This window comes from Peromyscus maniculatus, chromosome 4 (genome assembly GCF_049852395.1).
Source record: "Peromyscus maniculatus bairdii isolate BWxNUB_F1_BW_parent chromosome 4, HU_Pman_BW_mat_3.1, whole genome shotgun sequence".
NCBI classification, from domain to species: Eukaryota; Metazoa; Chordata; class Mammalia; order Rodentia; family Cricetidae; genus Peromyscus; species Peromyscus maniculatus.
This window is the reverse complement of record NC_134855.1, coordinates 146495219-146511876: the sequence shown is the minus strand read 5'-3', so window position 1 is coordinate 146511876 and position 16658 is coordinate 146495219. Positions and strand designations below refer to the sequence as shown.

Below are 16658 nucleotides of genomic sequence, written 5' to 3'. Positions count from 1 at the left end.
GTGAAGTGGTTCTCAACCTGTGAGTCACAACTCTTTTGGGGTTGCATATCAGATATTCTGCACATTAGATATTTACATTACAATTCACAATAGCATAATTAGTTATGAAGTAGCAACAAAATAATTTTATGGTTGGGGGGCGCCACAACATGAGGAACTACAAAGGGTCACAGCATTAGGAAGGTTGAGAACCACTGGGCCAGTGTATAAAGAGCATTTAGCACATAAAACCTTTGCTGATCACTGGCTTTGAGCGGAGACCCATGCCTGTCCTGAGTTACAGTTCCCTGTTGCCCTGACTCACCATTGATCAGGTAGGGGTGGTTACAGCATTTTCTCAGCTCCATCATAGTATTGATAAGATTGGGCATGTTGTGCTGATTTGCGCCTTTGGTTAGGAAAGAAAAGTTTTTCTCCAGGATGGCACGGTAGTACTTTTTCTGGATATTGGTCAGTTCTACTTCAATGATGGTCTCTTGCTTGGGAGCAAGGTTCTTTTCCACATCATCTTTCAGGCGCCGAAGCATCATTGGTTTTAGGATAGACTGCAATTTCTTTACCTGTTCAGGAAAAGGATAGCCATTTATTTGCCTCAGTCTAGACTAAATGATCACTATGGTATCTCAACATTCACTATAACCTCTTCAATGTCACCATGGTATTGAGGTCATAAAAATGATATAAAATGGGGAGCTTATAATAATATCTGAAGGAAAAAGGGATTTGGTTTCAATTCAACGATTATCAAGAACCTTTGCAGCAACCTCTTAAATAAAAAGGGAGAGAAGGAAGACAGTACCTATTCTCTAGATGGAGGAAACAAAGCATTCTTGCTTTTTTTCTAATACACACACACACATACACATACACACACACTCACAGAAGTTATATGAAGAATACTTTGTATTATTAGAAGGTACAAGTGATACATTAATAAAGAAGACTGAGATGCTGAAAAGGACAGAAGTAAGAACTAGAGCAGTTTGAAATGGAGTTATCCTATGCCTTTTAAGTAACAGTAGCAGTATTTGTATTTAGAAGTAGGAGTGTGTGAAGAATTAATGCAGTATAGTCACATCACGGGAGCTGTCCTATTTGGTCCATTTCAAGCCTGGCAGTGTTCTTTGCTATAATCTGGCTCTGTGTATAAGAGACCACACCTACACAAAGATCCCACTCACTAGACTGCACCAACAAAACCCATTCCCTCTTCCAGGAAGACAATAACAGTGTAGGTGATTCAAGGTCAAAGAACCTGAGTGTGTGATACCAGTAAGATCAACCCTGATGAGAAAATAAATAAGGACATGAGAGCTCAAAAAAAATTAAGTTTTAAAGTCAGAAAGGGCTGGCTGTTCAATGTTTCTGAAAGGGGCAGCATCTGTAGCAACACTGCTTCCTGAAGAAACATAGCACCACTTGTGGGAAGGTTAAGGAGAGATACTTACTGAAACAGGTTATAGACGATGATGAACATGCTTTATGTTGGAAATAGACACTTTTGAGAACCTATATGTATTGTGTTTTAAAATAAAACATTTCTTTATAAAATAAGCAGAATGATGATTACCAGAGAGTAGGTTTGGGAGATGTTGGTCAAAGGTCATACAATTTTAGTTAGATAGAACAAAGTCAGAGAACTATTGTACAACATGGCAACTTTAATAACAATGTATTCTTGAGGACTGCTGTGAGAGTGGATTTTGAGTGTTCTCACCACAAAAAAAAAAAAAAAAGATGATCGTGTACTGCATAGATTAAGTAGCTTGATTCAACTAGTCTACTATGTATACAGATTTCAAAACCTATTGTATACAAAATGCATATCCAATTTTTGTGTCAATTCAAAAGATATAATTAAAAAATACAAAATAAACCAGACAGCTAATGTAATTTTTTTTCTAATACCAATTTTAAACCTAACGTTTTTTAGACCTTATTTTACTATCCAAAGACATTTAGGAATGTTGTTCCCCCAACTGGGTAAAGAATTACTATGTAAGAGCCTACAGAGAAGAACAGTGCTAGCTAATTGTTAAAGGTAGGGACAAATGTCAATCTGCCACATGCTGAGTTCAGCTTTTGCCCTTCACTTGGTTCATACCTGAATCATTTAGAGTATACTATATGCCAGACACTTTGCTGGTCAATACAACAAACACAACTTTGAAGAAGATGTGGGCCTTGTCCTCAAGGAGATCATTGTCTAGGAAGAAGAAAAAATGCATACCACAAATTAAGTGCAATGGGAGAAGAGGATGCATTTCCAATGGTCCAAAAATGGAGAATGGGTTGGAGGTGGCTTTTGAAGGATCAATAGATATTGAAATGCAGAGGAGGAGAATTACATGTGATGTTTTTCACTGTTTTCAAAGTCTGAATTGCATGACAAGTAAAAGCAACAGATTGGAACCAGAGAGTATTCACATCAGTGAGTGGTAGTCTTAAACCTTTTTGGTTCCCAAATTCTCCACACCAACACACTTTTGCACTGTTGCTAGATCAATTAGCAGAACTATGTCTTTCTTAAAATAAAAGCCTTGTAAGACTCCTCTGTTACGTTCTTGCTCTTCAACCTCCATTTCAAGATCTTCCAACAATGTAACTGAAACTCTTCTGCTTTAACTGTGAACTCCAGCCATCCTGTTTCCGCCCAAGCAGATGACCTGTCACTACTGTGTGACTCTCATGGCTCTGAGTAGTCTGAGCCTCCTCCCATGTAGTCACTCTTTTCTTCACCGTTGGAAACTCACCCTCAAAACCTCTTCAACTGTACCCTCTCCCTTATCACTCCAGATTCTTAACAGTATCATCTTTCCTTTTACATTCCCAACTCTGTTATTTGTTCCTCTTACAGCATTTAAATTTGTCTATTTTTTAAATTCCTAGTAGAGATTTCTATCAACAAAAGATGAATATTAATACTGTTTTAAATTGTGTCCAATAAACTAGACTGTACTAGATTTTCAAAAGCTGGAAAACTCCAGGTAATCAGGACAAAATTAGAATCATCAGTTACTCCACATATGTGACTGTCTTTCCCCCTCACATGTGTAAAGTGTAACCAAGAAGAGTGGCCCTGGAACCACGGGGCAGATTATGGAGCAGAAAGATGAAAGAATGAGGGAAGCGGAAGACAACACCATGCTCCCGAGGCCAGAGCTACAAACAACGCCACTGAATGTACAACGGCATTCAGTGAAGCAGGAGGCCAAATAATTCTTATTGGCAATAAGAATCGCTAATTGTTAGCTGCCTTCCTCAACATAAACAAACAAATATACAAAACAAAGGAGGCAATGCTCATTTTATAAGAGAGTAGGAACTTTAAAAGATCCTGTCCCCATAATGACTTGCTTTTTCCTTAATGAAAAGGGAAGCACCCTGTTGTCTCAATCCTTCAGGCCCCCAGTTACCTGTTCTTCTGTTTTGAGATCGCCAAACTCCTCTAAGAAAGCAGTCTCTGAAGGAAACTGAGAGGGCTCCAGAAAGTTGAGCAAACTAAAGAGCTCTTCCACAGAGTTTTGCAAGGGTGTTCCTGTGAGCAGCACTTTGTGTTCCTATAAAAATTAAAAACAGATTGTAAACCATGTTGGAGCCACAAAAATAGTGCATGTCTGTGGTGAAAAATTAGCCAGGGCATTTTGTGCTCAATTTGGAGTCAAATCTTTAATGAAAAGATAGAGTGCTAATGCTGCAAAGGAGTAGTCATTAACAGATCAACTCTCCTTTCACATCAATGATTCCAGCAGCAATTTCATGGTAACTAGAGCAGCCATTCGTTCACTCAGAATCATCAGGTGCCTGCCTACCCGTTCCGAGGCAGTTGTGTTAAGACTATCATCTCTACTATCAGTTCATTCAGGAACCCAGAAACAAACTGCAAACACTTCCTATTTCCAAGTTACAAATTTCATGAAATTTTAGCACTTTCTAGGTCCTTCTGGGAATCAATCTGTGGCAAAAATGATGTGCAGAAGGCCATGGAACGCTCCCTCCACTTGGAATAGAAGGAATTCATGTTTATTTATGTAAAAAGCTAGCTAGTTCTCACCAGGGCCATGAGCTTTAACCCCTCCAGAAGTTTGCAGTTCCTGTTCTTCAATCTGTGGGCCTCATCAATTATCACACAGCTCCAGTGAATCTTCTTCAGCTCTGGGCAATCTGCCAGGATCATCTCAAATGTTGTGATGACGACATGGAACTTGAAGACTCCAGAAAGGGGGTTTCCCTAAGGATGACACAAACCAAAGTAGAGCTTTACACCATGGCTACTGAATTGTACCAGTAGACTTGAAAAACAGCACAGTTCAGTGACAGATGAGAAACCAACATGCCCTGTTTTTCCTCATATGAGAAAAGTGAAAACATAAGAATGAACCCACTATTTAGACAAGAGAAGACCTCAGAACACCAAGGAAACAAATTTCAAGTCAGTGTCCTCATGAAGGGGAGAAAGATGAAGGGAAACAAGGAAACTTTTCATTTCTGAATCATGATGCTAAGGAAAACTGCCAGGACGATTCATGTATTATCTCCAGCCTGGAGTCTACCTAAGCCATGTATACCTTGAACACTCAAGGAAACCCTCGCTACTTTTCGGATTCATAATTTTACCCTATAACTCTGGTTCTAGCAAGACTCCAAGAGCAGTATGCATGCACTTGGTACAAGTGCTGTAGACAGCCTACACCTCCATCTGTTGTCTGTCTAGATGCCACCATCACATCTCAAGAACAGAGCTGCCTAATGTTACAGCAATGTAAAATTTCTGCCAAAACATTTCTACATGATTTGAATCCCTGGTTTTCCTCTATCATTTGATTTTTAATTTAATTATGAAAACCAGTTACCTGGTGAAAGAACAGGACCATACTCAGTAAACTGATTACATAAACAAAAATATAGAAAATAAAGTTGCTGTGTTTTCAACATGAAACTAATTTTTATCTTTCCCTATCCAATCTGTTCTGTTCATTTCCTCTACAAATTTCCTGGGTTCAAATTCTGAACACCATAATTTTTTTTTAAATAAAGTTTTTTTGAGACAGAGTCTCACTATGTAGCCTTGGCTGGCCTAGAACTTGCTATGTAGACCTCAAACTCTCTGCCTCCCAAATGATGGGATTAAAGGAGTGTTCTATCATGGCTGGCCCATGCACTTCTTATTTTCTTTACTGAGTAGATAATAGTTAAGACAAAAATCTCCTGCACAAACAAGCAACTTCATAGGCTACCCAATAAACCAAGCTTTCAGTGTCCTAAAATAGACCTTATGTGTATCTCATAGGGATAAGAAAGCATCTCTTCAATCTGTGTTTTATCATAGTCCTCACAAAATACACACAGTGAGCATGAAGTCAGTCTCAGCAACAGGAACCCCACAAACAAGTAAACAGCAGCTTGAGATGCAGGATTGAAACTCTTGAAGACAAGTAGCAGAAAGGCTGTTGTGAAGTCAGGAGTCTCTGGGTCTTCTGATTCAGGTGAGGCTCACCTGTGCATCTCTGTACACCATTTCATACTGCTGAATCATCTGCCTGCTGATCTGGCTGCCATGGTACACAATAGCATTCATCTCCGTCCATGTCCGGAATTCTCGCTCCCAGTTAGTGATGGTGGAAAGGGGGGCAATGATGAGAAAAGGGCCGTGGATTCCCCGGACGAATATTTCTGAAAGGAATGTTATGGACTGGATGGTTTTCCCCAGGCCCATTTCATCCGCCAAAATACAGTTTTTTCTGCAGAGGGTAAGAAGTGTGAGTAATTCATTACCAATATAGGAAATTACAGAGGTTAGTTATAACTAAAACTCTGGCCTTTGAGGTTAGTGAAGGCTTTATAATATTGCAGTGATGAAACTAAGGCTAGTTTTATAATTATTCATACTTTGCCTATGCCAACTTAGGAGAAAATTTATAAAACAAAGCTATTAGAATAGAAACTACAAATAGTATAAAACAATATTAAGACAAGGGGAAAATGTCGATAACCCCAGCTGGACTTTTTACACTTTAATTTTTAAATTAATTTTTTAGGTTAGCATACACACATTTGTGTTTTCTCTCATATAGCAACATTATACTTGGTTCCTTCTTGCCTCTGGCCCCATGCTGTTCTCCATTCTCCCTACAGAGTCCTTCTGTTCTCTTTCCATGTCATACACATTCAATTGTCCTCTTATTCCTTCCTCCTTTCTCCCCAAGACCCCATCTTACCTCTCACAGTTCCTTTTCTATATTCAGCTTACACACACACACACACACACACACACACACACACACACACACACACACACACACATGCGAGTATAATACTGAATCTGCATGAGGGAAGATCTGTTTTTCTAAGCCAGTTTTTAGAACGTCAAACTTCCTAGAAACTGAGGTAAAGATGAGAGTCCCACTGTGTAGTCTTTGTACGTTATCAAAGGACAAGATTTTAACCTACAAAATAAATTCCTTGTCATGAAAGAGTAAAGATATTGCTATCTGGTGATCAGAAGCAAAAGTGGTAGTCCTGGAAGAGGTGTGAGCACATCTGGTCTCGCTCCCTCACTGTTCAGATGCGTGACCCAACACCCCGTTCAGCTGGGTAAAGGTTATGCTCTGGGTCACACAGTAAGTAGTAGAGGCTACACTACAACATTAGGACATCAGAATCCCTTCTAAAGGTGTTTTGCATTACAATGCATTGACTTAAAAATATTGAATGTTATACAATGTCCAGTCTTATGAAAAAAATCTCAATTTAGTAGGACATCAGAATCCCTTCTAAATGTGTTTTGCATTACAATGCATTGACTTAAAAATATTGAATGTTATATAATGTCCAGTCTTATGAAAATCTCAATTTAGCTTTTGCAAATTTCATCTGGTTCCTCTACATTCTAATAAGAACTAGAATACAAATAATTCATAGCTGAGTGTTACTGCACAAATCCAAAACATCTAGTACACCAAACAAATAGTGGAGTGAGTCGAGAATCTACATCTGTTCTCTTTCAAGGACTTTAAATTGAGGAGCGGCAGGTGTAAAGATTTAAGAGGCATGGTGACACATAACTATAATTCTAGTGCTTGGGAGGAAGAAGCAGGTCAACAGTTCAAGGTTTTCTTAGTCTACAAACGAAATCTGGGGCCATTTGAGCCACATAAGACCCTATATCAAAACACTAAAACCCAGACAGACAACACCCACCCTCCTAGGATCTTAGTTTTATTATTCCCCCTCTCCTTTGGATCAGACCATGGCCATCTATCATCATACATTCAACGGATTGACTTACTTGTCCTTTTGTTGGGGAAACAACTGATATAAAAATAAGTTGTAGAATGATTTCAAGCTGGAAGTAGTGCTGCACTTGCTGTTCTTCTAAGTCTACTCAACATACCTCATGTTACAGCAACAATACACCTGCAGTGTGAGCACAGGCTGGTTGAGGGTCTCTCACCTGTTGTACCAATTGAAAAGAAGCCAGTTCATCCCTTCCAGCTGATATTCTCGCAGCCGGTTACTGTTCTTATACTCCCGAGACGTCTCCAGCTTCTGCCAGGCATCAGAAGCAGGTCGCTCCTAGGAAGTTAACAGAGAGCAGACTGTATAGAAAGGGTTTAGAAACATAACACAAAAACCTCAGGCAAGCTAGCAAACCCCAATGCTGCTCTAAGGATGGATTTGAACTGCTGATATTTTTCTTAATGGTGCTACATTTTCTAAATTTTACCAGATTATGAATACTTCTGTCAAGTTTACAAACAGTAACAGACCAACCTAATCTAGTGTCAGACATCTTTACTAGGCTCGTGGATGCCGTTCTCATCTACACTTCAATTTCCTGACAAGCTAGTTAGCTGGGTTTCGTAGTTTCTCTAACAGAATTTCGTTTTTGCTTGTTTGTGTCTCCTATGTCAGGGCAGGGAAGGACAATGAGTAAAATACTGTGTTGAGTAGTCTCTGAAGTTAGCACAATAAGAAAAAAACTTTTAAAATCAAATTACAAATTCTTTAATTCCCTTTAAACAAAATACAGGCATTCCCCCCACCCTCGCCCCGGGACAGGGTTTCTCTGTGTAGTCCTGGCTGTCCTGGAACTTGCTCTGAAGATCAGGCTGGTTTTGAACTCACAGAGATCCATCTGCCTCTGCCTCCTGAGTGCTAGGATTAAAGACATGCACCACCATTTTCTGTTCAAGTGTGCTCACTCTTTTATTTTTCCATATGAAATACCAGCTTCTAAAACTCAGTAATCTTGTGAATACTAATGAGATGCCATATTATTACACATGAAGTTTTAAAAAAAGATTGGTTATTTTAAAAAATGTATATGTATATCTATCGGGTGTGGGTACGTGCCCATGGGTGTCCAGAAGAAGGTATCAGCTCTCCTGGAGCTGGAGTTGCAGGTGGCTGTGAGCTGCCGGACAAATGAACTTGGGTTCTCTTAAAAAGAAGTACATGCTCTCAATCCTTTATCCAGCTCCTTATATATTGTTTCAAGATAACCTTGCAGCTATATCTAGACAGTTCATTCTTCTTCCATAGGCTGTTCGTCTAGTACTGCAATAAAACCACATTCTTTATAATCACTGAAGCTATGTATCTGATAGGACATTATTTTTCACAATGGTCTTTGCCGAGGTCTTTGTCGAAGTGCTTGCCATGTAAGCATGAACACCCGAATTTGGATCTTTAGTACACCCACAAAAGCCAGGCATAGCCATGCAAAACTGTAACATCAGTGCCTAGTGAGGAAGGGTGGGACTGACATGGAAGGATCTTTGGAGAGAGACTGTTGGTCAGCTAGTTTAGCTAAGTAGTAAGATTGCCCCACTCCCATTACATGGATAAGTAAGCAAGTAAATAATGTGAAAAGCAATAGAGGAAGATATTATGTGTTGCACAAACACACATAAAATGGCTATGGGACTGTATCTTACTATTCTGTATAATTTTAATATCAAGTTCTTTTAAATTACTATTAGGATTTCAATTAAAATGACTATTTATTTGGGAGACTATTTAAATCTTTATTTATTGAACCTTTGTATCCTCAAATTTTATTTATATTGGCTTTATTTTTCTTATTTACACAATGGCACAACTTTTTAGCTTATAGACAAATTGAGTCTCTAAAGTGGTATTTAAGATCTTAAAAAATTCTTAGCTATCAGAATACTGGATGTCTGCATTTCTATTCAACAATTTGTCTTTTGTAATTTTGAGTTACTACAATAAAGTTTACAACTAATTATGTTGTTAACTAATGCTAAGCCATTTGCATGTGATATTTGAAAACTAACTTCCATTATACCACTTAACTTGGAGTTAAGTATAAGCCATCCATGACCTTCCAGAAAAACAGACGTGACAACTCACCTACACATTACTTCAGCTGTGTTAGACTAAGCACTCTGAAATGGGACTGTGGAATGCTGCAACATGTGTTTTTAGAGATAAAAGAGGAAAGCTTATCATGCCAATATATCTTTCTTTTTATAGAAAAGGCTCAGAACAAAGCCATCCCTGTACCCATTAGCTGCTCTGTTCCTTTTACAGAAATCACTTCCTTAGCTTTCAGAACCATTCAGCCCAAATCCCTGAAGCCCAAGCCACCCAGCTCAATGGGTGTCCTTTACAAGGTAAGGTAAGGAGATTTTCTGGATGCTTCTTCCCCTCTACTGATTCGATCACCTGGCTCTCAGCACTGCAGATGACATTTGAGAGGATGCTACTGAAAACCACTTGGCTGCCTTGAGAGCGCTCCAGTGTAGCAGCATCCCTCTCTGAACTACTCACCTCGCTGGATTTTCCCTTTCAGACACTGACTGTCCTATTCACCAAGACAGGTAAGGTCTAAACTTCAAAACTCAGAGCAAGAGTCCTTTAGCAAAAAGCACTATTTTTTAAGGTAATTTAACCCTCTGTTTATGTATAAAAAGACAGATTTATTTATATTTTTAGCATTCATTTCAGTTTAGAACTTTTGAGATAAAATTTCAAACTGTACATTTTTAGTGCAAACAAATGAATTAGGAAAAAAGGACAAGTATAAAAGGATACTACAGCTCTAGAGAACTGTGATATAGCCTCACACATGCAAAGTACTGAAGGAGAGCGAAATCACCTGACAACACCTGAGACTTCCTTTTCCTGCCAAAGACATAGTCAGGTTGGAGAAACTAAGCAGGAGCTGTGTTGAGAGAATGAGTTGGGATTCTGATGACTTGTAGATGGTAATTTAGCCTCAGAATGAACCTCTGCTCCCACAATGCTTTGTTTTTGTATCATGAGTCTCATCACAATTAGAGGTTGCTGTATTTCTCTATGTACATGTACTCTTTCCATTAGACTGGGCTCCTGTACATTGCTTTCTTTATGATATCACACACACACATCAACCTTGAACATGCTTAGTAAATGACTGGCAAATTAAAAGCAGAAAAGAGTATATATAGGAGAGAGCTGAAAGAGAGCTAATCGACCATTTAAACAACACACAGTGAGCTGTGTGAGTTTCTAATCACAAGTCTGCATCTTCAGATGTTTCTATATATTTTCATTTGCCATAACACCAAAAACAAACACTGCTCTTAAATGGACTCCAACAGGGAGCTACCCTTAATCTAGTCTTCCTAGTCCCACCTGTGACACAGAAATTACATGCAAATTTAAGTAACTGGATATTTTTATATAAAAATGGTGATTTAAAAAAAAAAAAACCAGAAACAGATCACTAAAACCTACAGTCACCTTCTTTAATACCTTCTCCTTCAGGTTCCAGGATCTATTAAGGACCATCAAGGACTACTCTACTCACCTTAAGAATATTCTAGTGGGGGGGGGGGGCGCTACAAAGAAAAAAGGACCACTGAGGGAGCAAGAAATTCAAAATAGGGTATAGGAAAGACACTGTGCAGAGGTTCAACACCCATCTCTTCTGCATTCCATGTACTAGTGCCAAAGGACAGGTGCACACCAAGAATTATAAGTTCACACCCAAGCTTCTTACATTTTACACACATTAAAACAGAGTTCAGAACAAGTGCTGATCAGGATGCAGATGAAGTTTGTCAAGGGGAAGGAGCATCAAAAGTAAGATACTTCAGAAGCCAATCGAGAACCCAGTCAAACATGCATCATAGTTTCTAACTTCAAAATTTACATATTACAAGAGATGTCAGACAGACACACAGATATATTACCACGTGCTTAACTTCAGGGAGAATTTGTAGAGACTCAAATTCTTTAACTTTTGCAGGATCCACATCTTCTTCTAGCTCCCATGTGCTTTCTTCATATGGCAGGGAGCACCATTTCACCAGGTAATGTGTTACCTCCTGGTGGGAAAATACAAGAAACTTGGTAAAGTAGTCAACCATTCTGTGCCAGCCCGAAAACTAACCCTGCATAAAAACAAATGAATGCCATTAAAACAAAGAGCGTTTGTTGACAAGACAAATAATATGTATGGGAAGAAGAGACAGTGTTTTATGAAAGGCAAATGGGAACACACCTACCTCCCCTGTTTCTGCATCCTTGGTGTGGGCCACCTCTAAGATACGATCAATTTCTATATAGTCAGGGTTGAATAAGTCTTCATCAGGCTGAGGCAAACAGAATACAGTTAAGATGTATAGCTTTCTCCCCTCAATTCTTAACAACCAGGTTTTATTTTTAAGTGGCCCCTACTATGGACTCTTATCAGAAAACACAGGCAGAAGAGGAGTGCCTGAAAGTAAGTCATTTCACAGACATTTCTGGAAGACTGTCCTCAAATCCTGCTTTTCATGACTAAGTTTAAAGGATCTAACCACTGGAGAGAAAAACCACAGCCAAGTAAGTCCTTCTATAGCAATATGCACAAGTCAGCTGAAGGGCTCCCTTTGTCTTATAGCTCACTGCTCCCTTGGTGACTTGGAATGACAATTTTTCTTAACACCAATGAAGTTCTATTTCCTGATTTAGGTGACAGCTATACATTTTATTTTGTAAAAATCCACTGAGATGTATACTTTGAATTTATTTCCTTACATTTATGCATATTATGTTTCCAAGAAGACTGAATTAGACCACATTTAAGACTAGTTAGTATGTCCCAAGTTCTGCAGAGTGCTTTCAGTTAATCCTTGTAGAACAGGTGCTATAAGAATTTTATGCCTCCATGACGGGAAAAGATGTTGGGCAAAGGCTATGTATGCATGTATGTATATATGTACGTATGTATGTGTATATATTATGTATATACTCATCGGCTACTTATAATGAATCTTCTAGAGATGAAAGTACAACAGAGCAGCAGCTAAAAATACTGTTTTGGACATTATTTTAAATCTATATAACTATAACTATATATATATATAACTATATATATATATATACACACACACTCATGATGTGTATGCTCATCAAAACATTAAGTTGTACACCTAAAATTTCACAAATATTGTTAATTATATCTCCATAGAGTTGAAAACCAACAACTGCTCTGTCAACTTTAAGTGTTCTTCAAGGCAGGTATTATTAAGAGTCCCTCTATGCACATATGAGCACACTGAATCAGCAGTGACTTATGCAAGTTGTCCTAGGCTACCCTACCCTCTATGGTACACAGTCTGGGAGAAGCCCTAGCAGTTTGGCTTCAGAGTCCAAGCCCTGACTACCAGGCACTCCACTTTCAACCTTTGCACTGACTCAGCCATGCTTCTGTCCCTGTACCAAAACCTCCAGGCCTCCTGCAGCAAAGCCCCTCTACTAAGTAAGCACTCACATCCAAATGAACATCATCACATCACGCTGAAGAATGGAAACACCAGGCACAACAGCACTCCTCACAATGCAGCCCAGGCAGAATGACATAGCAATGCAGCAAATTTGTGGGTAATAAAACTGGCAGTCCAATCATTTTTCTCTACTTGAAAACTATAAAAATGCTGACACACTAATATAGGCCATTAGACTCACTTCTCAATTTTACTCACCCCAAAATGTCCAGACAAGCCTAAACTCTGACTTTCTCACTGCTCATCTAACACTAACGTGATAAGGAAGGTTGGTTTCCAAAGTGGATTTCAAGTCAGAAGGCACCTACCTACTCCTGTGTACCTCAACTCTAGAGTGGGGTCTCCCTCAGCTATGCCTTGGATATCTCATAAAGCAGTTGGAAATAATGAGCACAAAAATGATCAACCCAAAATTCAATCTCTATTCATATCACATATTATTTATAATTTATCCAAATTACTAATACAAATGCAAAATAGTTGAAGTCCTCTGCACTATTATTCATTCTTAATTCTTTGATGTACTCGAATCTTCTCAAAAGCCTATTCCTGGAACTAGAGATGGCTCCACAGTTAAGAGCAGTGGCTGATCTTCTGGAGGACCTAGGTTCAATTCCCAGTATCCACAACACAGTTTACAATTGTAACTCTAGTTCTGGGAGATCTGATGCCCTTTCCTGGCCTCTGAGGGAACTAGGTACACAAGTGGTGCAAACATAATCAGGCAAAACACCAATCTACAAAACAACAGCAAAAGCCTTTTCTTTTCTACCAGTACAAACTCCTGTTAATTATTCTGAGAATTACTCAACACACTTTACTCTGTCTGCAACCAAGGAATAGTTACTCCCATGGGAGTATGTCAGAAAGACAGAGGACTGTGTAGGCTTCATCACTAAGTTTAGATTTTATTTATTTATTGATTGATTGATTGACTGACAGTAGGTGCTGAAGGGTCTGAAGCAAGGAAGTGGTATAAAGAGGACTGACCCCATACCGAGCTCCAGTGACAAATGGACTGACTGTCTGTCTCACAGGGCTTAATATGGAAGAGCCAGACATGTAAACAAGTTATTACATTGCAAACTTGCTAAAATAGAGGTGTGAAAGAAATGTTCCAAGAAATACAGAGACTATCCAACGGGTTCACATGGTCGTTCTCATTTAGACAACACCTTCTTTTCCCCAACTCTCTATTCAGAGGAACATGTTAAAATAGTTCTCAGGGGCTTTATATCCACCACAGAGAAGCTGGGCCAAACTGTAATTTTATTAGAGGGTGTGTGTGTGTGTGTGTGTGTGTGTGTGTGTGTGTGTGTGTGTGTGTGTGTGATTGAACCCAGGGCACTGTACGAAAGTGTCTTAGCACTGAGCTACATCTCCAGCACTAACTATGAGATTATATCAGAAGAACCCCAAACTGAGGTCATCCTGAAGCAACTTAGCAATAGCAGAAAGGACCACAATGTGAATCACAGTTGGGTAAATGGATGAGCAATTTACTATAATTGATGGCACTTGAGTGCACTCTTAGAATCTAGTAAGGCTGCATTTTTTTTTTTTTTTTTTTTTTGAGACAAGGTTTCTCTATATAGCCTTGGCTGTCCTGTAACTTGCTTTGTACACCAGGCTGGACTTGAACTCAGACATTCACCTGCCTCTGTCTCCCAAGTGCTGGGGTTAAAGGCATGTGCCAACATCACCTGGCTGTTAAGACTACATTTTAAGAGTAATTTTATTGTCTCTTTCCTTCAAAAGTTATCTGTATAAAACTATACATTACACATTAAAAAAAAAAAAAAAGGAAAGTGTGGGGCTGGAGAGATGGCTCAGCAGTTAAGAGCATTGGCAGCTCTTCCAGAGGTTCTAAATTCAATCACCAGCAACCACATGGTGGCTTACAGCCATCAATAATGGGATCTGATGTCTTGTTTGGGCATGCAGATAGAGCACCATATACATAAATAAATCTTTAAAAATTAAGTGTTAGAATTCCATCACCCAGAGGAAAATGGTAAGATATCCATGTATTTATTCAAGGCATTTTCTATATATTATTATGATGTTTCTTTTCTCTTGCACTACAGTATGGAATTGTCCCATGTCCTGTTGGAGCCTGGTATTTGTTTTAAAATAACACCAGTTCATAACATGAAGTATATTTTCAAAGCACCAATCGTTTTCTTTAGTATGATTCTCATTAAATGTATAGTATCTAATTCTATAGAATATATAATTTAGTAAATTACTATCTAACACTGTGTTTGCTTTTAATTAGCAGTATAAGCAACTTTTAAAATAACTAATTCTTTGTACAAAGACTTGATGATTTCTTTAAAACACATGACAGAACTAGACTTTCTGGGGAAAGCGACACACAAATTTGGGATATCTGATGAATCACATCTAGTCATGTTCATAGTAAGGACAAGAAAGCCAGTGTTACTTTACTATGTTCTCACCAATAAGGCTAACAGCCTTAAATGCCTTTAAAACCTTCAAATATCTGATAAGTAAAAACTGTAAGATTCTGCTAGGCAGTGGTGGTGCATGCCTTTGATCCCAGAACCTGGGAGGTAGAGGCAGGAGTATCTCTGTGAGTTTGAATTCAGCCTGGTCTACAAAGAGAGTTCCAGGACAGCCAGGGCTGTTACACAGAGAAACCCTGTCTTGAAAAATAAAAAGCAAAGCAAAGCAAAACAAAACAAAACAAAAGCTTTAAGATTCCAATTTTATTTGTACTTCTTTTGGTTTCTAGTGAAGCTACACATTTTGGTATGCCTAATGACCAACATTTCCTTCTTCAGAAATTCTCTGCATATTTGTCTACTTCCATTTCAGGTCTGGTACTTTTCTTATTAAAGCTGTTTGGCATATGTCTGTGTAGACACATAACTTACATATATGTGTAAATACACACTCATATTTTCTATTTATGTGAGATGTCAGTTGTGTCTTCAGAGCTAAAGCCACCTCAGATTTAACGCTGAAACTCACTAGTCTTTTCTTTTGTTTTGAAGTTCTCAAGCTTAATTATTTTCTAACATTTACCTTTTCTGTTTACATTCAGACTTGAAGGGTTTTTTTGGAATATCCACTCTTTGGAGGAGGGCCTACAATTGTGTTTATATTGTTCTCACTCTATTTATTGTCTATTGCTATGAGTGTCAGTTTACAGAGTTTAGTAAATGAGTGAATATGCTGTTCCCTTTATCAGCATCCATATCAGACTTGATCAACAGTGCTATAATAGGACTATATAGTACTGTGGATTTAAAAACTTCAACCTAAATATTTTATGCAGAAAGAAAAAGCAGCAGGGAAATGAGTCAATACACATTGCTTCACCTCAGTAAAAATGTGCTTCATCTGGGCCTGTTTGTTCCTAAATCGCTTGATCTTCTGTGCGATGCGGGGATCTTTTTCCAGCTCTTCCATTGTGGCCCATTTACAATGTAAATAGGAACTATGCAAAGACATACAATAGTGAGAACACAGCAAAATACTATTAAGGTTTCAATAAAAAGAATGGCTATCATACACAGAAGTAGCAAGTTGTGACACTGCTGGGCACCACACTTAGAAAGACCTTTCCCTAAAGGACAATAATAGGGTTGATTTCAAACCATTAATTTCTCTTCAGGTTCTACCAAAATTGGCTCAGAGCAGACAACAGAGCAGACTTACAGGCAAATTTTATCAAGTACGTATTAGTGAAAGTGGGCAGGTAGCAGAAAGAAAAGAAATGCAAGAGGAAAAAAGAATAAACACTACAGAATAGCCTTTCCACTTGGGTGCACAATAAGAAGAAATGTTCAGAGAGTTTTTTTTAAACACATCAGTCCTTAGGGTCCACTCTGACTATAAATCAAGTGG

The 16658-nt window shown here is 38.5% G+C and overlaps 1 protein-coding gene across 3 annotated transcripts in view; it reads right to left on the bottom strand.

Annotated features, from left to right (window-relative positions):
• Chd6 (chromodomain helicase DNA binding protein 6) overlaps positions 1–16658 on the bottom strand; it is a 186617-nt gene that overhangs the window by 70579 nt on the left and 99380 nt on the right. For all 3 annotated transcript variants that reach the window (XM_006971044.4, XM_076571225.1, XM_042276720.2), the window contains 8 exons: positions 16131–16248; positions 11520–11606; positions 11205–11339; positions 7454–7575; positions 5498–5741; positions 4055–4231; positions 3417–3560; positions 305–560 (listed from right to left, as the gene is read on the bottom strand). In XM_006971044.4, the coding sequence (XP_006971106.3) occupies positions 305–560; positions 3417–3560; positions 4055–4231; positions 5498–5741; positions 7454–7575; positions 11205–11339; positions 11520–11606; positions 16131–16248 (1283 nt within the window). The remainder of the gene's footprint in view (positions 1–304; positions 561–3416; positions 3561–4054; positions 4232–5497; positions 5742–7453; positions 7576–11204; positions 11340–11519; positions 11607–16130; positions 16249–16658) is intronic.